This window comes from Onychomys torridus, chromosome 1 (genome assembly GCF_903995425.1).
Source record: "Onychomys torridus chromosome 1, mOncTor1.1, whole genome shotgun sequence".
In the NCBI taxonomy this organism is placed as follows: domain Eukaryota; kingdom Metazoa; phylum Chordata; class Mammalia; order Rodentia; family Cricetidae; genus Onychomys; species Onychomys torridus.
In genome coordinates this window covers 94,641,913-94,667,367 of record NC_050443.1, presented here as the reverse complement: position 1 = coordinate 94,667,367, position 25,455 = coordinate 94,641,913, and the positions used below count along the sequence as shown (strand labels likewise).

The following is a 25,455-nucleotide window of genomic DNA, read 5'->3' as shown; positions in this document are numbered from 1 at the left end:
ACATGCAGCAATCCTCCTGCCTCAGTTTCCCAGGTGCTGAGGTTACAGGTATCACCACTAGATAAGTTTAGCAAAATTTTATTTCTGTCATGTAAAGCTTGTTAGATATAACCTAACAAGCTACAGAATGACCTCCAGTTTACGAAAAGCTTTGGAGTGAGTCACACAGTGATTCAAAAGCAAAAGCAAGCAAAAGGACATGGCTCTGGTCTAAAATACCTTCTGTTGAGATCAGCTAAAAGACTATTAATAATTTCATCTGAAGGAAGAACTCTAAATATGACTATTGGTAGAACTCAACAGCAAACCATCACAGTCATCAATAACAAGTAAATCAAATACAGACTTTTCAAACAGCAGATATAAATATCAATATTTGTATCAAATCTGTTACCATGTAATTTGAAAAATGTCTTGGGGTCAAAGTCATTAGGGTCCAATCCATCAGCCTCTTCCCAAACCTCTTTTAGTTGATCTTTGCTTCCCTGTGAACCAATTTTAAGAAATTGCTCAAAACAAAATATAATCTATGTATAGAGACTCAAAAAATATGTCTGAGGAACTTTTTAGAATTAAGACTCGAGATTTACATGCTAAACTTAGGATAAAATTCTGCTACAAAGAATTCGCTTCATCTAGATATGGTTTCCACAAATCACGTCCTTACAGGATGATTGACTTTGGGGTGGTTTTCATGCTTCCTCTTCATTTCTTCAAATTTAGATTCCTCTTCTTTTCTCTTTTCCTCGTCCAGTGTTTTTAAATACTCTCTGCGCTCATGCTCCTTCATCATCTCATACTTCTTAAACTCTTCATGCCGAGTCCGGTCGTACTGCTCCAGATCCGCGGTCGCCTAGAGCACAACACAGTCAAATCAGCGTGCCAGAGAAGTGTAAACGGTCATTCTCTTTTCTTCCTCTCACATGCCTGTGTGTGGGGTGCCTGAGAGAGTGCTTATGCACTCACATGTGCATGGGCATTTGTGTGCAGGTGTGTGTGGAAGTGCGTGTTGGAGTCTTCCCTAATTGCTCCCCACCTTTCACTGGGGCAACTGCGTAAAGAGCTATCTCTCCAGAACACTAAAACAGCTCTTAAAAATACAGTGTGCTCTCTAACAGATGTGGACTGGGAGTGCAAAACAAACATTGAACTATTTGAAACAGGCAAAATATAAACTGATTTCAAAAAGAAGGAACTAGGTCAAATGCGGACGTCACAGGAAATGTGGTCAACAGCTATTTCACTAAATTTCATAACCACCCAGCTGAAACATCAAGTTTGTCAATTCCTCTCATAACTGGTACAATAAGTCCACAGACTCTCATCTGAACCCCCAAGGCCAGCCATATGTGGAAGCTCATACCAGGATTCCCAGCAGGCATGAATCCCTAACATCCATAAAATTCAAAGTTGTGCAACTCCAAGCACCACACACAAATATAATATATAGATATAATAAAGACAATAATATATCAGAGTAATAAATATTAGAATAATAATGATATATAAAGTAAATATACTAGTAGCAAAATTTTAAGAGATTTTCCAAATTTTAGGACTCAAGGAGGAAGGCCAAATGGAGATGAAGAGAGAGACTTGAGGCACCCTACCTCATGCCAAGAAATACCAGGAAACACCATAAACTGGCAAAGGAAGCTGATTCTTCCATGGAAGCTTCATAGGCAGGACTTCCTTATAATATCTAAATAAAAACTATAAATACCATCGTGACTGGCTAGTTCAAACCTGGTTCAGTTTTTGCAGCGTTCTGGATTTGGGGACATGGATGAGCGATGTGCACCTATGTTAGTAATAGTATCTGTAGTGAGAAAGCTTAAGCAACCTTCCTTGGAAGATACATGTTCTCCAGAGCCTATGAAAGTTACGTTCCCACTTCATCAAATCACAGAACCTCAAAGAACATCAAGAGCCCACTTTGGGGGCATACCCTCACCGCTTTGATTAGCATATCCAAATCTCTGGATTCAAATTTGTCAGGATTCTGGTGGTTCAGGTGTTCGAACTGCTTCAGGAGAAGGTGGTGATTCATGCCAGTATCTGCAGAAGCATGAGAAAACAGCAAATATCAGTCTCAGAGGACACCTTACATTAACATCTGACCTCCACACACAAGCACTCATGAGTGTGCACATACTACTCATACACACATATGAATACATATATGCTATGCACATATAAATGAGCATGCTATAGGCCCTTTAAATAAACCAAGTCTCAACAAGCAAGTCTTGGAAGTGTCCTCCCATCTGCCTAGAACCCACCTTGAAGGGAATCCAGCTTAGCTTTGATAAGCATTCTCAGCCTGCCCACTTCCTGCCTCTTCAGTTCATCGAGTTTTGTCCTCACATGGTGACTTACTAAGTCCAGCTCTTTGCTCAGCCTCCCATTCTGTCAACAAAAGTAACAAATGAGTTTTATCTGGTATATTTAATTTTAGACCTGTGGTAACACAGTAAAAACAACATTAAAGAAACTGGAGAGATGGCTCAGCAGTTAAGAGCACAGGCTGCTCTTCCTGAGGACCAAGGTGTGGTTCCCAGCACTCACATGGCAGCTCACAACCATCTGTAACTCCAGATCCAACACCCTATCTGATATGTATGGACACTGCACGCTCACGATGCACAGACACACACAAGCAGAACACCCACACATTTAAAACATGTATTTTTAAATAGCATTATCTTAAATTAGTAATAGTTTGGCTAACTTGAATACATTTGGCATTATAAAAGCGTCCCTTTCAGAAGTCTCATTTCAGCTGGGCATGATCACTCATTCCTACAATCCCAGCACTTGAAAGGAAAGGGCATGAGGATCAAGAGTTCAAGGCTAGCCCAGTCTCCATGAAACCCTGTCTCAAAAAAAAAAAAAAAAAAAAAAAACAAAAAACCTAAAATGTGAAGGAATGTATCTTAGTAGAGTGCTTGTCTACCATGGAAAAAACTTAGCACTGCATTGAAAAGATCTAGGTGTGGTGGACCACACTTGTAATCTCAGGCAGGAGGATCAAAAATCCAAAGGCTTTGGCTATACAGTAAGCTTGAAACCAGCTTGGATTACCTGAGACCCTGCCATGAAAGACAGAAACAAACTATTCCTTCAAAGTAGTTCTTTCAAAAGCTAAAAATAGAGTGGGCATGTGACCCAGAAATTCCACCCCTAGGACTATAACCGAGGCCGGAACACGTTAACACTGTAACTTAAGCATCACTGTTCACAGCAGCATTACACAGACTAACCAAAGTAAGCAGAAATACCCCAAATGTCTTCTCAACTGATGAACACTTAAAATCTACAACAGCCCTTCCTCACTTTAACCCCTAGAGTAGAGGATTTTTTCAGGACCTGCACACACATTGAAACCCATGATGCATAAATCCTTTAATGTAATGGAATAGTGTTGCATATAACCCGTGCAGCTGTACAGTTTCAATATGACCAGGGCATTATACATAACAGTATCCTTAGGATGGAGGCAAATGGTCGCACCTGCTGTAGTAACATAAGACACAGCTCATTACCTCGGCTGCTAATCTGGAACTGACCAAAGAATCAGGCCCTCACCTGATCTTCAGCTTTGAATAACTTCCTGCTGTCCTCAGAACATGATCCAAGCCACTGCACTTGCTGTACACAGCTCTCTGCCTTTTGGCCCATGACTCCAACGCCATTTTCTGGCCACTCATGGCCTCCATTTCTAACTCCGAGTATTTCCTATACATGGCGTGCATCACAGCCCTTGCATGTTGGGCTCATACACCATCCAGTCCCTCCCTCTTCCTTCTACAGTTTAGCTCTGACATAATCTCTGCTGGGAAGAATGACTTCCTGCCTTTTCCCATTGCTCCATATGGGCCACGGTCTGTCTTCTACACCTCTGTAATGTAACAGCAGAGATCCAGCCATCCGATCTATTTCTCAGTGTGATTTTTTTTCCTGCCATGCCCATTGCTGAACTCCACTCACCCTTATTTCCTCTATGTCTGCTTTCTGGAGCTTTTCTCTGAAATGTTGATCTGTTTCCAGGACATCAATCACTTGCTTGAGGTATTCATCGTAATAAAGTCCGGTATCCTTCGAATCAGAAATAAGCAGTCACACAGTTCAGAAAGTTTACCGTGGTGTGAACAGAAAGACTTGCATCTTGAAATGCAACTTCTAGCAAAATGGCACCAAGAAAGAATGTTCTCTGACAGCTTCAATGGTCAAGAAAGAGTTTTAATTGGGACCAATATCACGGTTTATTACAAAATAAGTGTAAATGTCCTGTGTGGTCTAGAAAATGAAGATTTAAGGTTGGATATGTAGAGTGCTTGCCTAGAATACAGGCTCCAGGTTCCATTCCCACCACTGAAAAACAATAACACAATGGTGTGAATGGATTTCTGGCGGAAAACATGAATGGTTTCTCCCGATGATCATCTCTCCCTCCCTTGAAAATAACAGTATTTCTCTTTTTGGATAATTATTGCTACATTAAAAATGTACTGTGATTAATTCTTCTCACATACCAATTACACTAAATAGTAGTGGTCAGTGTTACATACGCCACCTGGTTCCTGCCCAGTACCCTTCTTACTAATGCTTCAGAAACAGTTGCTCCATGTGGGGCTCTATGCACAGTCGACATTAATACTTCACAGTCCCGCAGCTGGTCAGACTTTCACCACGGGAGTCATTTAGCAGCGACCCTTGTACTCCATCACTGCAGATTACATTCAGGCATTCTCATCCACCCACGCACTTACCGGGGGCTCTATCTTCGCACTTTCCACGGGCTCAATGTGTTGTACTTTGGTCTTGTCTACATCTATGGGCACAGCTTCCAGAACAGTAAGCACGCACGGAACCAAGAGAAAACAGTACTGTAGCTGGATGATCTTCCACCTCATCTGAAATGAAGAAGGTCATTATTGCAAAGTCCTGGAAAGAGGCAATGAGGCAGTAGACATGTATTCCCAGTGCCATGCCACGTCAATCGTATATTCATTCCCAAGAGGGTAAAAAACAAACAAACAAACAAACAAACAACCCTCTAGGAAATGGGGTGAAAATAGAGTATAATTTTAAAAGTTGATGCTTATAATTAATCACCAAAGAAAATCAGGAGAGAACTTGATGCACTGGCATAGGCCTATCATCCTAGTACTCTGGTGGCTGAAGCAGGAGAATTGTATGCTCCAGGCTAGCATGGGCCACTTGGTGAAACCCTGCTCAGAACAAACAGCCTGGTGTGGTGGTGCACAGCTATAATCCCAGCACATGGGAGGTTAGGCGGGAAGACCCCTGTGGGTCTCAGACTAGCCTGAGCTACATGCTAAATTGCATGCAAGCAGCATACCACAGCAAGATCCTGTGCAAAAACCAAAAAGGAAGGAGGGAGGGGAGGCGGCAGGAAGGAAACTGAGGGAGAAGTGTTTTTCATTTCTAAACTAAAACTAAACTAAAAGACAAAAAACAAAACTTGTACTTCTAAACTGCTTATATAAGAAAACATTTGAAAGTTAGACATGGTAGCTCACTCTTGTATCCCCAGCACTTGGGAGGCTAAGGCAGGAAGACTGTCATGAGTTCAAGGCCAACGTGGGCTACATAGCTAAGTTCTAGGCCACTCTGGGTACAGGGACTCTTTATCAAAAAATAAACAAGTGAAAGAAAACATTTAGACTAGGATGGGAATCAGGAATGGGGGGGCATGAGAGGGTAAAAGCAGAAGGGTCGGGGGACAAGTCATCACTTGTTTAATGTCAGGTGAAGAATCTACATTTAAACAATGTATTCACACACCTGTGACGTAAAACCAGACAGGGAGCTACTTGTGGGAGAGGAGAAAGGGGACCAGGGAGAGAAGGAAAACTGGTGGGAAGGGGCTGTGGGGAGCAAACAGGAACAAAATACAACAATGCATATAATGAAAATGTCATAATTAAACCCATTATTTTGTACACTAAAAATTTGAATGGAAAAAAAAAAGAAAGAAAGAAAGCTGGACGGTGATGGCTCACACCTTTAATCCCGGCACTCAGGAGGCAGGTGGATCTCTGAATTCGAGGCTAGTCTGGGCTACAGAGTGAGTTCCAGTTCAGCCAGGGTTACATAAAGAAACCCTATGTGTGTGTGGGGGGGGGGAGGGTAAGAAAGCAGAAGGGGGAAAAAAGGTTAGTTACAAAATGCTCCATACAAGAGGCTACAGACATTGCTGGTTAAGAGGTTAGGATGCTCCATACAAGAGGCTACAGACATTGCTGGTTAAGAGGTTAGGATGCTCCATACAAGAGGCTACAGACATTGCTGGTTAAGAGGTTAGGATGCTCCATACAAGAGGCTACAGACATTGCTGGTTAAGAGGTTAGGATGCTCCATACAAGAGGCTACAGACATTGCTGGTTAAGAGGTTAGGATGCTCCATACAAGAGGCTACAGACATTGCTGGTTAAGAGGTTAGGATGCTCCATACAAGAGGCTACAGACATTGCTGGTTAAGAGGTTAGGAGCACTTGCTGCTCTTCCACAGGACCTGAGCTCAGTCCCTAGCACCCACATCAGATTGCTCACAACTGTATGTAACTCCAGTTCCAGAGAACCTCCTGGCTTCCACAGGCACCAAGAATGTATGTGGTGCACAGACACACACCCATACAGGTAAAATCAAAAACAAACAAATAAAACGAAGAGCTGCAGCAGTTGAGAGCGCATTCAACTGCAGCTCCAGTTCCAGAGGATTTGGTGCCCTCTTCTGGCCTCTGTGAGCAGTGCATGCAAATATACAGATACAATATAAAAATATAAATGTTAAAAAACAAACAATAGGGGTTGGGGATTTAGCTCAGTGGTAGAGCACTTGCCTAGCAAGCGGGAAGCCTTGGGTTCGGTCCTCAGCTCCAGGGGGGCAAAAAGTAACAATGAAAAATAGTGGAAAAACCAGCCAGGCTGGCAAGATGGTCCAGTGAATAAAGGCATTTCCTAGCAAGGCCGACAAACTGAGTTGGTCCCTGGAACCCACACTCATGGAAGGAGAGAACTAACCACTGAAAGCTGTCCTCTGGCCCCCACGGGTATCCTGTGACACATAGGCACACTCAGAGAATGAACGAATTGTTCTGAAAAACAAACAAAAAACAGCCAGGCCGTGGTGGTGCCGGCCTTTAACACCTGCACCAGGAGGCAGAAGTAGATGGATCTCTGTGAGTTCCAGGCCATCCTGGTCTATAGCGAGAGTTCCAGGACAGCCAGAGCTACACAGAGAAACCTTCTCTCGAAACAACATTAAAAACAAACAAACAAACAAACAAACAAAAAAACAGCTAATAGCTGCTTTTAAATACATAGGCCAATAAAATACCAAGTAGGCCAGGTGTGGTGGCACACCCCTGTAATCATAGAACTCAAGAAGCAGAGGCAGGAGGAGTGCAGCAAGTTCATGGCCAGTCTAGTCTACACAGCCAAGTTCCAGCCAACCAGGGCTGTACAGAAGAGACTGTGTTTCAAAAAAACAAGGACAAAAACTCGCGTATCTATCAGGTAGGATGTTGGAGAGGTTTCTGTAGTGTAGTGATTATTATGCTCACCTCTCACAAGGAGAATGTCAGGGGTTAAAACAAAAGAGCAAAAGGTTTCAAACATTTTTAATTCTACAGTTCAAATTTTATTCCATTTTCAGAATGATTCAGAGCTCTGGGTCTCCTGCAAGGATCAAAAATGATGAATATCTGACACTCCGTGCTTATGTACAGGAAGGCCTCCGTTAGGATCAGATCAAGAACAAAGCTAACAACATGCACAGCATGGAGAAGGCACTCGGGGAAACAGATACAGTCCTCAGAAAGCCACAGAGCAGGGCTGAGACCTGAAGTGACCGACATACAGGTGGCAGGCTACCTGTGAGTAACTCCTTGGTAGAAATGCAACTTCCCAGGGCCTGTGCTGGTATCGTAAACCAGAGACCTGGGAAGGGCCCCACAATCTCTCTTATCAAGTCCTGCGGCTAATTCTGAAGCAACATAAACCACTGTCCTTTACCACACTGCCTTCATCTGCTCTACCGTTAGAATGCTTATCTCTGAGGTTGTTGGAGGGCTGGGGACGTAGCTGGTCAATAGAGCACTTGCCTTATGCATAAGGCCCTGGATCTCATCCCCTGCACTAGGGCAGGTGGTAGTGTGCTGATCCAAATGTAATAGAAAATACCTACCAGTAGGGCAGAATCAAGTTTAGGTCTCTATTCTTCTTTGTTTCCATTTTTGTATGTGGATGGGGCGGTGGTACACACACCCATGCTTGTGTGCACGAGGTGGCCAGAGACTTTAGAAGCTGTCCACCTTGTTTTTTGAGACAAGGTTTCTCGTTGGGGCCTGGAGCATGCTAGGCAGACTAAGCTGGCTGGCTAGGACCTACTTGTCTTCAGTGCCCCTGTGCTGTGATTACAAGCATTTGCCACCAAACCTGGCTTTTTACCCAAGTTCTGGGAGTCAAGCTCAAATCCTCATTCCTGTATAACATACACTTTGCGAACTAAGCTATCTCCGCACCGCCCCTGAGGTCTACACTCCAATGCACCGCCCCTCGGGTCTACACTCCAATGCACCGCCCCTAGGGTCTACACTCCAATGCACCGCCCCTCATGTCTGGTCACAGCCATAGCTGTCCCCACACAAATCAGTCATGGGACTGTTTTAACTGGGGGATTCCTCTAGGCCTCACTCTTCTTTCTTTATTGAGACAAGGGTCACGTGGCTCAGGCTGATCTCAAACTTCTGTGTAGCTGAGGATAACCTTGAACTCTTAGTCCTCCTGCCTCTTACAGGCCTGGACCATCACATCCAGTTCAACCCCAGTTTTCTTTAAGTTTCTAAATCCCACTGCCAAATTAGTGGGTAAAATAGAGGTCTTTTCTGGCACCTAATCAGAAATGCCAAAAAAATTGCTTGTGCTCAAAGCAACTGTATAAAATTACTAGGCTAAACAATTTATAAAAACCTTTCAATTAAACCTCTATTTGAATAGGGCTCACAGAGCAAACCTAACATTATACTGGTAAAGCAAGAGGCTTAGGTATCAGTGCTCCTACACAAAAGCCAACAGCAAGGACAACACAGGTCAACTACCAAAGGAAGTTCAGATCTAGAGACAACTGAAAAAAGCAGTAAATTCAAGAAACTGCCACAATCCGGAATCAGAGGCTCTGCCCCAACTCCCAGCCTGCCTTGGACGGACAGAAACGATGCTCAGGCTGAGACACTGATGGGCCTGTGTTCATTCATTCTGGGTTCAGTTTTACATGACTAAGACAATTCATCACCACATGCCATTCAAAATCATTTTGCTCTTTAGTAACTTTGAAAAGCCAGAGACTGAGATTTTAAGGAGAAATGTGTGGTTTTAAAAATCAAATGCAATAATAAACACCATCAAGAGCAACAAGGGCACACGTTCTGAGTCAGTCCATGTGAGATGCCCCCAGTGGACAAATCCCCAGAGAACAGATTATCACCGCTTAGGGCCGATGGCATCAGGACAGGAAAGCAGAAGTTAAGGCCACTGGGGAAAGGAGTTGTTTGGTGGGAGGAGAATGTGTGAAATCAGATAGAGGGGACAGTTGTACACCACCAGAGGGGACTAAACACCAGGCAACTGAACACTAAGTCAAGATGGATCGTAGCACGGCATGGGGACACATGCTGTCATCCCAGCTTCCGGAGACTAAAGCAAAAAAAACTGTGAACTTGAGGCCAGCCTGGACTACAGAGTGAACTCCAGACCAGCTGGAACTACATAATGAGATGGTGTGTGTGTGTGTGTGTGTGTGTGTGTGTGTGTGTGTGTGTGTGTGTGTGTGTTGGGGGGAGGGTTGTTTCAATTTTACAAAAAGGGATACCTACCGCAAAAAGTTCAAGTGAAGTGTTTTTAATGTGAAGAAAAACTCACAATTGGTAACCCATGCTTGGCATCTACACTAGCCATGCTTCATAATTTTGCATTGTAAAAATTTTAGATTCTTAGCAATTTCACTTTTTGTTCTATCACTATCAGAAAAAAAAAATTATCTGCTTTCATTATAACTGTCTTGATAATTCTGTCCAATTTTATCTAAGCATGAGGTTTCATAAATTTAAGATTTCCTAGCCTTTTGCTGGTCTTAACTTTACTATTTGAGTGACTTTGTGTTTCAATTCACCTTAGGCCGATTTGATTTGGGACCAGCCCTGTTAAACCAGTTGTGCCCCTTCTAGTGTGCTAATACACAAGTGAGTACATGTACACACATCCACACTGTCCTGTGTAACTGACAACTCTGCTTCTTTCCTTTTGTGTTGATTTCTTTATCATGTGTGTGCACACATGCCATGGTGAACGTGTGAGGGTCACAGGACAACTTTTAGGAGTCGGTCCTCGCCTTCCATTATTCAAATTCAATCTCAGCCTTCTTTTCTTTTTAATTTTTCTTTTAGAGTCATTTATTTTATTCCATATGAGTGTTTTTGCCTGCATGTGTATCTATGCACCACATCCATGTAGTGCCTGAGGAGCTCAGTAGAGGGTGGTTGGATCCCCAGGAACTGGAGTTACAGGGGTTGCGAGCTGTGGGTTCTGGGAACCAAATCTGGGTCCTCTGCAAGAGCAACAAGCATTCTTTTATTATTATTATTTTTGTTGTTGTTTTGTTTTGTTTTGTCTTGTTTTGTTTTTCAAGACAGGGTTTTTCTGTGTATCTTTGCACCTTTCCTCCATCTCGCTCTGTAGACCAGGCTGGCCTCAAACTCACAGAGACCCACCTGCCTCTGCCTCCTGAGTGCTGGGATTAAAGGCATGCGTCACCACTGCCCGGCTATTATTATTATTTTTATCCTTCCCTACAACAAGCATTCTTAACCATCTCTACAGCCGCATCTGCCTTCTAATACAAATATTTCCTGTTTAAATTTACTCAGATTACTGATTCTGCACATAATCAACTTGATACATGATTCTTTATCCTACTAACTTATAAATCAGGGATTGACTTTCAGTTAATTGAAAAAAAAAAAACTGATTGGCCAGGTGGTAATAGAAATACAGGCTTTACTACCCGAATGTCATAAACTTTATTAGTTTTTCTACTGTCATAACCTCAGACTTTTCACATTATTGTTATGTCTTACTGGTAGACTCAGTGGTACATGCCTGTGACCATAGTACTCAGAAGGCTGGGGCAGACAGACTGCAGAGTTTGAGGCCACCCTGGGCTACAAACAAAGGGCCACAGACATAGTTCCATGGTGGAGTGCTTGCCTGGTTTGCACACACCCTAAACTCAATCTCCAGACCTTCAAGGAAGAAAAGAGTTGTAGTTTGGCATTCAGGTATTCTTCTGGAAGTAGAGGAAATGAAACAGCTGGGTGAGGCTAACACTGCTGTAAGAGAAACAACCTGACCTTCTCATTTATGGGCACTAACTGCTTTCCCAGACTTTGGACAGGAAGCTACTACACAAATCCATGTTACTCTACATTGTGAGACACAACGGAATTCCCTATGAGCAGCCACAGATCAGTTGAGGGCAGCAGAAACTGACTACAGGTCCTAAGTGTTTTCCCAAGTACTGGGCTGATGTGACCAATGTGCCCATCACTAAGGCAAATGTCAAACTGTCAGTAATGTCCTCCTAATACTGAGCAGATGTTTCATAACTTCTCGCAATGTGTAACGTAAGAAAAGAATGGCTGAGAATACAACTCAATGGCAGGCTGCTTATCTAGCATGTGTCAGGCACAGGACTTGATCCCAGCATCACAGGATGAGGGGCAAAGCTGATTTCAGTCAATGGGAACCACCACTGACAAACTTCTGATGCTCTCTCACATGCCTCAAAATAATAACACTAAAAGTGAGAAAGAGACTGGCGTAAGGAATGGCCTTTTGCTCTTTTGAAACAAGGTCTACGAGCTATGTAGCTCAGGCTGGCATCAAACTCATCGAGACCCTTCTACCTCAGCCTCCTAAATGTTGAGATTACAGATATGCATCAGTGTACATAGTGAGAATAGGTTTTTTTATTTATCGAAATGTTTGTTTGTGTGTTTGTTTTTAGTTAAGCTGGCCTAGGTAACCAAGGATGGCTTTGAACTTCTGATCCTCAGGCCTCTACCTCCTGGAGTGCTGAGATTATGGATGTACACTGACACGCTCAGCTTATACAGTGGTGGGGACTGACCCCAAGGCTTTGTGCACGCTATCAGGCATTCTGCAGACTGAGCCACTTCCCGCCCACTGCCTTTGGCTCCTGCAGACTTGTTGATTGGAATGCACATTTCATCTTACAAGATATTTCGGCAATGACTGTGAAGATGTTCACAGTGCAAGACTCTCTTTGAGAACTGAAGTCAGTGGGTCCACACGCTGGGATGAACCCAGGGCTTCTTGTATCCAAGTAGGCACTCTACCACCTAAACTGCATCTCCAGTGCATGAATAGGTTTTTAGAGCACTCCACTGAAGGACTATCAGAAAAAGAGCTGGCCGAAGCTGCTGATACATTACATTTGAAACCACAAGGCAGCTTCCCAAAGATGTGACAGTGTGCTCTTGTGGGGGTGGCGGCGACCCAGTGAAGGAAGAGCGGTTAAATCTGAGTTGAACACTGAAGAGCCTGGCTTCACCTGCCGAGCATGTTAGCTTAGCTCCAGAGGCATTCTGCTATCATGTGAACGAGCCGTTAAGGAACAAGAAGCCTGGAAAAGAACACAGATTGGTGGCGTTCCTCCACAGCTGACAGCTGACAGTGCTCCCGGTTAGCAAACCGTGTAAAGAGTTTGGGAAAGAACACAGGTCTGAAAGCTGTCGGCCAGCTTACGGTAACACCAAGCAACAAAGCTTGTGAAATTCAAGTTACAAGATTAGAAGAAACTCCCAGGCAATGGAGCCTGACAAGAAAACACGGGACTGGAGAGATGGCGCAGCAGGTCAGAGCACTGGCTGCTTTTCCAGAGGGCCCAGGTTCAATGCCCAGCACCCAAACAGTGATTCACAACTGTCTGTAACTCCACTCCCAGGGGATCTGACACCCTCTCTGGCCCCTTTGGGCATTGCATGCATGCGATACACAGACATGTAAGCTAAACACTCACACATAAAATAAAAAGATAAATCTTTTTATAAATGCCGCACAAAAGATATATGTCTAAATTAATATTTAAAAGCTCTTTCTGTAAGCAGAACTGTGCATGATACAGCATGTATGGTTGCCTCAGTTTCCACTGGCAGTGGATTTTTTTCCTACATGCCATACAGTTGTGTACTCTATCAATGAAACACAGGAATCCCAAGTGTGAAGTCTACCATATTCTTTAGGACTTTCTATTGACCTTGCCTTTTAATATTCACTGCCTCTCATTTCTTATTCCATGTGGAGATCAGAGGTAACTTGCAGAACTCAGTTCTCTTTCCACCGCCTGGGTCAATGAGTGGAACTCAGGTCATGAGGCTCAGCAGCGGGGCCTTTACCTGCTCAGTCATCTCAACAGTCCTCTTCCTTGCCTCCTCTTGATCAATGAAAACCATTCTAGCCAGGCAGAGGTGGCGCACACCTTTTATCCCAGCACTCAGGAGGCAGAGGCAGGAGGATCTCTGTGATTTTGAAGCCAGCCTGGTGTACAAAGTGAGTTCCAGGATAGCCAGGACACAGAGAAACCCTATCTCAAAACACACACACACACACACACACACACACACACACACACACACACACAAAACAAAAAAAAAAAAAAACAAAGAACAAGAAAGGAAGGAAGGAAGGAAGGAAGGAAGGAAGGAAGGAAGAAAGAAAGAAAGAAAGAAAGAAAGAAAGAAAGAAAGAAAGAAAGAAAGAAAGGTGTAATTAGGAAAACTAACTTAAACATTGCTAAGGTCCTTAACATAGACTCAATAAATGCCGACTGTTGCTGTAACAGAAGAAATGGAAAGTGTTCACATACATTAGGTGGAAAAGAAATGACAGAAAAATCTCTTTAAACACCAACATAATGTCAAAAGTGACAGATCCATTTACAGACTTCCATCAGCTGGGAAATGTATGAATGTTGCACAGGAGAGCGGAGGAAGGAGCGGGTAACCCAGTCTCCTTCCCTGACCAGGTCAGCAGAAGTGGCCTTTACCACTCCTCTCCTTCCAATACAGTGTGCCACCTGCTGACCAGCAGATGGAGCCAAACTCTACAGGCTGACAATAAACTCTCAAAGGGCAGAATAACATGAAATCTATTCAACTCACTGTACAGCCCAGGCTGGCCTCATTCAAAGCCTATCCTTCCCAATGCTGAGATCACAGGCAGGAGCCACCAAGTCTAGTATGTCGTAGTATGATGTGATTTTTTTTTTTTCAGCCTGCCTTGAACTTACTATACAGCCAAGGGTGACCTTAAACTCCTGATCTTCCTGCCTCCCTCTCCTGGGTGTTAGGACTACAGGCGTGCACCTCCATATCCAGTTAATAAGGTACTGGCAATTGAACCCAGGGCTTGGTGCATGCCAGGCAATCACTTGACAAATGAGTACACCCCCAGCCCCGTGCTAAGACAACATGAGTCCTGGAGGATTCAGAGCCTTCCCCTATGTATCCAGTAATCCAAAACAAGCCTCCCAAGTTCCAAGTCCAGAAAAAACAAGTCAAAGCTGTGACTCACACACAGAGCAAGATTTCTTAGCTGTGAAATCACTCAAGTAGTCAAGGAGTAAAGACTGTGTAAGTGTGTGTGTGTGTGTGTGTGTGTGTGTGTGTGTGTGTGTGTGTGTTGATGTGTGTTTACACACAGGGCAGAGGGGCTGGGGCTACAGGTACACAGGGATCATGCCCAGCTCTTTGCCTGAGCTCTGGGGATTTGAACTCAGATCCTCATGCTTGCACACCAAGCCTTCTCACCCATTGAGTCATCTTCTCAGCCCTGCCCCTGCCTTTGTGAATCTTTTTTCTTCCTCTCTTTATTTTTCCCTCCCTTGATCCTCCCTTTTGCTCTTCTTTTTAAGGCTGAAGTGTATCTTCTTCGAACAAATGCTTCTGTGTTAAGTACCCACATCAGATATTACAATAGAAAGCAAAGGTAAGTAGGATAGATGCCTTCTCAACATGAAAGACTTTAATATAGTGAGAGAGGCAGGTTATTCAATAAGCAATTTAGAGAGGGGAAAGTTACTTTAAAAAACAATACACAGAACAGCCATTTTTCTGTTAATGAAAAAAAAACGACAAATTTTATTTATTTATTATTTAGTTTTATATATGTAGGTGTTTGCCTGCATGTATGTCTATGCACTGTGTGTATGTAGTGCACACAGAGACCAGAAGAGGGTGTCAGATGGCCTGGGACTGGAGTTACAGCCGGTTGTCAGACACCATGTGGGTGGTGGGACTCGAACCCAGGTCCACTGGAAGAACAGCCAGTGCTCTTAACTGCTGAGCCATCTCTCCAGCCCTGAAAAAAAGAATTTTTTTTTTAACTAAACTGAGCCCAGCATGTAGGAGGCTAAGGGATGGTAGCAAGTGTAAGGCTAGCCTGGACTACAGAGTAAGGCTGTGTCAAACCACCAAAGCAAAACAAAAGCTGAAATATTAAAGTGGTATCTAGGGGTAGACATATTTAATCTGATGACTCAAATGTCAAATGCCTTTTAAATCCAAAGAGAGGCTCAGAAGACAGTGCAGATGGGAGAGAACTCGCTTAGAGTTCCAGGGCTACATAAAACTAGGCATGGTGGTTCCAGCCTGTAATCCCTGCACTAGAGGTTGAAGGATCAGAAGTTCAAGGTCATTTTCAGTTCCACAGTGAATTCAAGACCAGTCAGAAGTTGTGCACCACTCTACCTGGCCATGGCCAAGTGTTAAGAGGAAAAGTACAAGAGCTTGTGAAAATGTAAACACACCTCATAAAACCCTAATCTCTCTTTATCTCCTGCCTATAAACTACTACTAACTAAACTAAACTACTGATTGACTCTAGATTCTTCCTCACTTAAAATTCCATTCCTTGAATTGCTGTTTCATTTTCTCAAGGTTGTTAATTTCAATTCACTTTCTTACACCAAAACAATGACAACTGAACCTTATATCCCAGGCTACCCTCCAACTCTTGCTCCTGCAGCTGCCACCTACCTCCAAAGTTCTAGGACTACAGCCATGCCCCACAATACCATCATCTGAACCACTGTAAATGACAAAATATGGTGTCTGTAAATGTTTACAAGGAAAATCTAGAAAGAAAATACTGGCATGCCTTGAAGTTGGGTCTATGTAGCTCTGTATAGAGAATCTGAGGAGCATGTGGGAGGCCCCAATTTCAACTCCTAATACTACCCCCCAAAAATGGTATACTTAAATTATGCAAGGGACAGCAGAGAAAGAAAATTTCATTGACAGGTAAGGGCTAAGTGACTTTAAACAACAAACTCCTTTCAACTAACAAGGTAGGCAAACAGGCGTCCTGTGTGACCATCCCAAATGCCCAGAACACAAGATGGTACAAGACAGCTAGATGGCAGCCCCCCTCTACACAACCATCAGTGCATAACACATATCCACTGAACATGTATGGGGGGTTGTTTTTAAATAACCAGAACAAACCTCCAAACAAGAGAGAGGTGCCTTTGTAATGAATCATGGAATGAAAGAGAAACAGAGCCAACCACCATGGCACAGGCTGTAATCACAACTCCAGAGACAGGCTAGTTCAACAGCCTGGCTGTATTTTGAGTTCCAGACCAGCCAGGACTACATAGCAAGATCCTGTCTCATAAAAACACAAACAAAGAATTAGAAGAAACAAACAACCCAAGAAAATAACAGAAATCTAATATAGCAAACAGACTGTTTCTTTCTCTGGGCGGTGGTCAGGCCGGAGGTCTGCTCCCGTCACTGAAGCCGCATAAGTCACTGCCAAGGCCTCAAGTTCAGACATGACAGGAGGAGGCTCTCCTGTGGCGGGGCTTCTGCTTCCCTGCTGATATCCAAATCCTTCCTTCTCAGTAGCACAAACCCCATTTTATTGAGGGCAGTCATATATCTAGCATGCTTCCTTGAAGCCTGAGCTTTGTTTGGGTCAGGGAGTCTTCAGAGAGACAGAACGCATTTTTCTTTGTCTTTCCCTGCTGCCCCACTGCGACAGTGGAGGTCTGTCAGCCATCTTTGATTCTGAGAACTATGGGAACCTTAGGGGCAACAGACCAAGAACTAGAGGATTAGGACTCTGAGACTACTTTATGAAGCCACTCTGCCTATCCTGAACTATGACTTCAAGAATTACTTTAGGAGCTGGAGAGAGAGTTCAGCTTTAAGAGTACTAGCTGCTCTTCCAGAAAATCCAAGTTCACAACCACCTGTAACTCCAGTTCCAGGGCACATGACACCCTCCTCTGGTCTCTGAGGGCATCAGACACACACATGGTGCACAGACATGAATGCAGGAAAAACACATATACACATACAGTAAAATAAAATTGAAACTGAAAAACAGGATTATTTTACGGACTAGAGAGATATCTCGGTTCTTAAGAGCACACACAACTCTTGACCCAGGTTCCATTCTCAACACCCATGTTGGGTGGTTCACAATCATTGCAATTGCTGCTCCATGGGGATCAGATTCCTCTGGTCTCTGAGGGCACTCATGGGAGCACACATAAGAGTACACACACACAGTAAATTCATTCATTCATTCAATTTAAAAAAAAAAATTACTTTAAGCCAGATGTGGTGCTGAATGCTTATGATCCCATCACACAGGAGGCTATAACAGGAGAACTGCTGTCAGCTCAAGGCCCGCCTTTGTACAGTGAGACTCTGTCTTTACTTCCTCTCCCCCTCTCCCCACCCCAATAAAGACAATTATTTTAAATGAGAAAATAAATTTTGTGTGTTTAAGCCACCACTGTGTCTGGGTTGTTTAGTTTTATTGTTGTTTGGGGGGATTGCTTTTGTTTTTTTTTTTTTTATTCATTTATTTTTGGTTTTTCAAGACAGGGTTTCTCTGTGTAGCCTTGGCTGTCCTAGAACAGGCTAGCCTCGAACTCACAGAGATCCGCCTGCCTCTGTCTCCTACATGCTGGGATTAAAGGTGTGCATCACCACCACCACCACCACCACCACCATTGCCAGCAGCATTCTATTATGTCTGTTTTATGGTTTTCATCCCTGTGTTTTATTACTGTTAGTGGTGACAGTTGTTTTTGTTTGTCACGGAAGGCAAGTCTTCGCTGAACACTTACCTTCAGACAGGCTAGAGGTTTTATCTTTTTTTTTTTCTTCTTTTCACAGATGAGGCCACTGAGATCTCAAGTGGTAAGATGATCTACACGATATTAAGTTTGTGGAGAACAGGTCTTGGCTCCTGGCCCAATTTTTTTCCCTTTGAAAATTGACTCTTGGATTCTAAATGGAGAGAGGGAGATTAAATATAATAATGAAGTATAAATGTATCCTTATTTAGTGGGAATAGTATGCAAGAATATATGCTATTATATATACAGTATACAAATAATAAGAAGGAAAAGTATCAAATTAGCAGGGCCTGATGGTGCACACCTTTAATCCCAGCACTGGAGCAGAGGCAGGAGGATCTCTGGGAGTTTGAGGCCAGCCTGGTCTACATAGAGAGTTACAGGATAGCCAGGGCTATGAAGAGAGATCCTCGATAAATGGAAAAAAAAAAAAAAAGAAAGAGAGAGACTGGAAGGGGAAGGAAGGGAGGGAGGGAGGGAGACAGGAAAAAAGAGTGTTATCACATTTTTATGACCTGTCAGTTTACTGGTAAAATAAACATCCAAAGGCCAGAACAAACAGATCCTGTTTACAATAACTAAGTTGCACCACAGTAGACAGAACTCAGGGTAAGAGCATTTGTTTTTCTCAGCAAAGACAGACTTTGACATACACTGTGGTGGTTTGAATGAGAACATAGGTTCATACATGTAAATGCTTTGGGAGTGGTACATTTGAAAGGATTGGGAGGCGTGGCCTTATTGGTGCAAGTGTGTCACTGGGGGTGGGCTCTGAGGTTTCAAGACCCCAAGTCAGGCCCCGTGGCTGTCTCTTGCTGCTGCCTGTGGATCCAGATGTAGAACTCTCAGCTCCTTCTCCAGCACCATGTCTGCTGAACATCTCTATCATGATGATAACAAACTAAACCTCTGGAAATGTAAGCCAGGCCCAATTAAAGGTCTTCATTTACAGCAGTCGCCATGGTCATGGTGTCTCTTCACTGAGATAGGACACTGACTAAGGCATAGGGCAACTTTTTATTTTGGTTTTTTTGCTTGTTTGTTTTTTAAAGTATTTGTTTTTATTCTATGTGTATGTGTGAGTTTCTGAGTGTAAGTATGCATGTGCACCACCTGCGTTCCCGGTGGTCCTGGAGACCAGAATTGGAGTTATAGGTGATTGGGAGCTACTGAGGACAAAATCCAGGTCCCCTCCAAGAGCCCTAGGTATTTTTCACCTCAAACCATCTCTCCAGCCCCAAGGATAACTTGTTAAGTCCTTAGCTGGGAAGCCAGGTATGGTGTACACACCTGTTGATCCAGCATGAGGGAGAATCAGGAGAACCAGGCTGTCTTTGGCTATATAGCGAGTCTGAGGCCAGTCTGGGCAAAATGAGACTGTCTCAAAAATAAATAAATAAATATATAATAAAGAATCAACAATTTTTTTTTACTTCTATTGATTCTTTGAGGTTTTTACATAATGCATCCTGTTCCTGTCCATCTCTCCCCAACCCCAAATCTGCCCTTCACTCTCGCAACCTCACCCCCAAAACAAGATTTAAAAGAAAAACCAAAAAACCAACCAGACAGACAAAACAAACCAAAGCAAAACAAGAAAGAAGTGGGGGAGAGAGGAAGGAGGAGAATTTCATCACAGAAGAATTAACAAATACTTAACTTACATATTTCTTTATGCTTACCACTACCTTAAAACAATTAAGTTGGAGATGGTAAGATGGCTTAGTGGGTAAAGGCACTTGCCACCAAGCTTAACACACCTGAGACCCAGAACCCAAATGGTGGAAGAAGAGAACGGACTTCTGAACGCTGCCCTCTGACAGTCCACATACATGCCATGGTGCACACATACAAAAATAAACATTTTAACTAACCTGATCCCAGTCTGCCACAAATGTGCTATTGTTATTATATTATTATATTTTATGTGTTTGTACCTACTTATCTGTATATGCACCATGTGCAAGCAGGTGCCTGTGAAGCCAGAAGAAAGTGTCAGAGCCTCTGAAATGGAAGTTACAGGAAGTTATGAGCAGCCTGATGTGAGTTCTGGGAACTGAACCCAGATCCTCTGCAAGAGCAGCAGGTGCACTTAACCACTGGGCAATCTCTCCCTGCCACAGAGATCAAAACCTGTGCATTTCAAAGCCTTTTCTGAAACCCCTCTACACAAGACAAGACATACACGTTTAAACTCAATGCTGAACAGAAGTCTTCCTGTGTAGTCTGAAAAGAAAATCAAGCCTCTTCAAATTTTAGTAACATGTCTTTTTAGGTGGTGTACTAAATATATGACCATCTATGCAGAGGAGCCAAAGTATGCAGGTTATATTTTGTACAAGACTTCAATACAGCACAGTAAAAACAAAAAGGGTTGGGGATTTAGCTCAATGGTAGAGCGTTTGCCTAGCAATCGCAAAGCCCTGGGTTCGATCCTCAGCTAAAAAAAAAGATAAAAACAAACAAAAAAACAGCACATTGAAAGCCTCATTCATTAATTTGCTAGTTACTTTCACTTTACACATACACACACCCCGCAATGCTAGAAAGTGAATGGGTGCTGAGCAGGCGCTCTATCACCGAGCCGTATCCTCAGTCTGTGGCTCAATTTTCTTAGTCTTGGTTTTCCTAACCAAAAAACTGAATTAAGGGCTGGAGAAATGGCTCAGAGGTTAATAGCACTGGCTGTTCTTCCAGAAGTCCTGAGTTCAATTCCCAGCAACCACATGATGGCTCACAGCCATCTATAATGAGACCTGTTGCCTTCTCCTGGCATGCAGGCATACATGGAAGCAGAATGTTGTATACATAACAAATAAATCTCATTTTTAAAAAAAGGCATGTGAAAACAAAAAAAAAAACTGAATTAAGCTGGACATGATGGCTACTACCTGCAATCCCAGAATCTAGGAGGGCAAGGCAGGAGGATTGCCTTAAGTTTGAAGCCAACCTGGGCTACATAGTGAGTTCCAGGATAGCCTGGGCTACATGAAACTTATCTTTAAAATTTAAATAAAATTTAACTTATTAAATTTTATTAATAAAACACAAATTATTTTCAGCACATTTTAATTTTTTAAATTTTTATTCGTGTATGTGTGTGAATGTGTGTGTGTGTGTGTGTGTGTGTGTGTGTGTGTGTGTGTGATGTGTGTGAGTGTGCCTAGAGAGGCCAGAAAAGGGTGTCAGATCTCCAGGACTGTAGTTACAAGTGCCTGTGAACTGCTGGACATGGGTAGTGGGAACCCAATACAATCCTCTGGAAAAGTGAGCATTCTCAACTGCTGAGCCAGCTCTCTGGCCCACATAATATCATTTTTAAGAACTTTTTTAAATTTTTATTTATTTATATATTTATTTCATGTATGTGGACATGAGCTCCATGACATTCAAACAGAAGTCAGAGAACAACCTGGAGAAGTCGGCTCTCTTCTTCCACCTTGACATGATTACGGGGATTGAACTCAGATCATCAGGCTTGACAGCAAACACTTTTACCCTCAGATACATCTTGCCAGACCTTCAATATATTTAAAAAACTGGCACTTGAGCCTTCCAGCTCCCAAATACTCAAAGAAATATTTTGCAGACACCAACCACTAAAAGGGTCCTTAGAAAATAGGACACAATTTTAACATACATTATTCTACCATTTGGCTGCAGAGACACACAAAACATATTCTAAAACAAAGACACTAGAATTAATGCTCATAATTAATGACTACTGATTTGAAAAGTGTCCTAACTGCCTTCTTGTGATTTCATTTCAATTTGTATGTAGTGAACACAAACCAACTTGGCAAACAGCATGCTGAAAGCTGGGCTTGGTGTACACATCTGTAATCGGAGCACTCAGGAGACTGAGACTCAGCCAGGCCAACCTGGGCTACATATGGGGTTTGAGTCTATCCTATCTTAAACAAATAAACAAACAAAAAGTATACTGAAAGAATATACAAATTGTGTGAGTGCTTGGAGAGATGGTGGTTGGGGAAATAGGGGTTAAGGAGATAGCTGTCAGTAAACTGCCACGTAAACACAGGACCTGAGTTTGGATCCCAAGAGCCCACACAAAAAGCCAGTCAGACTGCATGCCTATAATCTTATTACTAGGGAAGAAGAAATAGAAGGATCCCTGGGGATCCTTTTCTGGCCATATAGGTGAGCTCCAGGTCTCAAAACGTAAGGTGGAAAGTGATAGAGGAACTGGAGTGGACCTCTGGCCTACACACACACACACACACACACACACAGAGAGAGAGAGAGAGAGAGAGAGAGAGAGAGAGAGAGAGAGAGAGAGAGAATGAAAAGAACAGCAAGCACCTTGGGAAAACAGAGAAAAGGAAACACAGCAGGGCTCCACCATGGGGCAGTGGTAAGACCAGAAGAGCCTAAGAACAGCATCTGGAAACCCACAAGGAGGCAGACAGGAGTTCTTAAAATGTATTAATGGATGTTTGTGTCCTCCCTTCTACCACATGGGTCACAGGGATCACTCAGAAGGACATCAGGCTTGCTTGCAAGAGATGTTATCCACTGAGCCATCTAGATGGCTCTCAGAAATCAACTGTTGACCCACACCAGACAACCCAGATGTTGGAGAGTTTCTGTGTTCACTTAACAACTAAAGTGATATTATACGAGATTTCATTCGTAATTCTAAATTTCCATGATTTTAATATTCTATACACTCTTAACTGTGTTAACCAAGAAACATGTCTTGGAACATTCATTCATTATTTGTTGAATTTGCTTGAGTTTTATAAAACTCTAACACAGTTTAAATGAGGAAAACTCCTAGTGTAATTTCCAGTTACTTTAAAAAACAAAAGCAAAAGCAAAAACCAGCCAGGGAAGACTTTAAGAAGCAATTTAAATAGCCAAAGGCTATCTGATACAATCCTGTCAGCTCTTGAGTTAGGGGCAATCATCTCAACATTTTAAGCTTTCCTATAGGGAAATCCCACAATCAAACATAACTCATTATAACAAATATTTTCATGTAAGCCGTGTGTGTGTGTGTGTGTGTGTGTGTGTGTGTGTGTGTGTCTGCTACCCATTCTAGTGTCAATTTCCTAAACTCAGTGCTCAAAAGATCCTCCTGCCTCAGGCTACCCTAAGAACTGGGATTATGTGAGTCACAGCTTCCTGCCTTTTGTTAAAATCAGGGTGTTTTCTTTTGGAGGGGGAGGTCGTATTTATATTATTCATCCACAGATTTAACAGAACCTTAAATAAGAAACTTTGATAACAGCACTCAGCATTCAATTTGTGTAAAAGGTATAAATCATCAGAACCAGGGTTCCTGTTCATTTTCGTTCTCTCCCCTCCACCCCTTTCTGATTTTGCAAAATAAATGCCATGTAAGACTGCTGCCTGTATCAACCACAGTAACCACATCAGCCCACCAAGTTAACATTCAGCAGGTGCAACAAGAAAGTAACACCTTCCTCTTTCCCTAAATCGAAAGGGCTCCTCTTTCGCCTAATTTGTTACTTTGGGGCAAACGATACTACAGCTGGCACGAACTTTCTCCTTGGTGGCAGAAGATCCTGGCTTCACATACCCCAGGGAAGAGCTGTGCTCCTGGGCCTAGCTTTGCTCCGCGGCGCTGGTGGCATTGAGCATCTGTACGGAATTGATAGGTCCAGAGTCCTCACCAGTGGGCATCCCCCTCGCCTACGACCCCGCCCCAGTGTGGGTCCAGCACCTATACCACCTGCTTGTGCCACCGACCCGAAGAAAACTCGGGTGCCCTGCAACGTGAGGAGCAGTGGTGAGGACCCGGCGACTGGGGCTACAGCTAGGAGACCCTCCCCAGCCCTACCCGCCCACAACTGGGCCCTCTAAGCCCACAGCCAAGACAGGGCAAGCGAGGACCTGCGTCCTCTGTCCCAGGAGCCACCCACCCTCCCTAAGGCCGGGATTTGCACCCAGCTCCGCGCCACTGACCTTCTCTGCAGGGTCTCGCGCGCGCGAGGCTAAGCCGAATGATGCCCGCCTCGCACACACCGGTCTTTCCCAGCCCACGGCCCTCCGCCGTGCTCTAATCCACAGCCTACTGCGCGCCCGCCTCCTGGTTGCCATGGTGACTGCCTCCGCCCCCCGACAGCCGCTAATTGGTCCGGCTGCCGATCGAGGAGGACGCCTATTGGTGAGTTGGTCCAGAGAAGCGCCTACGCGAAAGAGCTTCGGGACGACCAAGCCAAGAGGGACGTGGCGCTCTCCAACGCCGATGAGGAGGCCGCGCCTCTTCCTTCGCTGCCTGTCCTGAACTAGCTTGTGGAGCAGGACTTAGTCGGTGAGGTGCTGCCCAGGGATCTCCCACAAAGTCTTAGGGATAGCCAGGCTCTTGGTTCCAGGCCTGTGCCTGCAGCGTCCAGACTGGTGAAGAAAAAAATGACAGGCCTCTTGCGGGTCCGGAGCCTCTTTCTTGGAGGGAATCAGAATGGTATTTAACCATACCCCACACTCGTTACCTTAGGCTGTGTCACTGTGGCTTAATTGTATCCATCTCATTTTTTTTTTAAGATTTATTATGTATACAGCATGTATGACTGCCGGCCAGAAGAGGGCACCAGACCTTATTACAGATGGTTGTGAGCCACCATGTGGTTGCTGAGAATTGAATTCAGGACCTCTGGAAGAGCAGTCATTGCTCTTAACCTCTGAGCCATCTCTCCAGCCCTCCATCTCATTTTTATCTTATGCACATCTTCAGATACAGCTTTCTTTACTGTCTGCCCCGCGGAGCGGAGACATCTTCATCTCATTTTAACCATGGGGCTTCTAGATGTATGGGGTTGGAGGGTTAGAAAAGCCTGTAGAGTCTTGGGGCTGGTTTTGACACTTGAGTGCCAGTTACTCACACCTTACTGATCTTTAATTTTTTCACCTAATAAAAAAAAATTGTTCCTAGGGTTGTGTATTACTGGTCTCCTTGCTGCAACGAAAAACTAACAAAAGCAATTAAAGAAGAGTTTATTTTGGCTCACAGTCTAGAAGTGCGCTTCAGTACGGCAACCCAAGCAGGTGGTCACAAAGCATCCCAGTCAGGAAGCAGAGAGAGAAATGCTGAAGCTTAGCTCGCTGTCTCTGTCTCCCTGTATGTGTGTTTGTCTCTTTGCCTCTGTCTCTGTCTCTCTGTCTCTCTCTGTCTCTCTCTCTCTCCCTCTCTCCCTGTGTAAGTGTCT

The 25,455-nt window shown here is 43.6% G+C and overlaps 1 protein-coding gene across 2 annotated transcripts in view; it reads right to left on the bottom strand.

Annotated features, from left to right (window-relative positions):
* The window catches only part of Nucb2 (nucleobindin 2), a 32,335-nt gene extending 8,003 nt beyond the window's left edge, over positions 1-24,332 (bottom strand). The window contains exons 1-8 of one of the 2 annotated variants that reach the window (XM_036191598.1): positions 24,215-24,332; positions 18,251-18,413; positions 4,773-4,916; positions 3,991-4,098; positions 2,283-2,409; positions 1,955-2,058; positions 668-853; positions 395-485 (exon numbers count right to left, since the gene is read on the bottom strand). In XM_036191598.1, the coding sequence (XP_036047491.1) occupies positions 395-485; positions 668-853; positions 1,955-2,058; positions 2,283-2,409; positions 3,991-4,098; positions 4,773-4,916 (760 nt within the window). In that variant the 5' untranslated portion in view covers positions 18,251-18,413; positions 24,215-24,332. The remainder of the gene's footprint in view (positions 1-394; positions 486-667; positions 854-1,954; positions 2,059-2,282; positions 2,410-3,990; positions 4,099-4,772; positions 4,917-18,250; positions 18,414-24,214) is intronic. The other variant, XM_036191599.1, reaches the window with a different exon arrangement.
* Between the last annotated feature and the right edge of the window lie 1,123 nt (positions 24,333-25,455).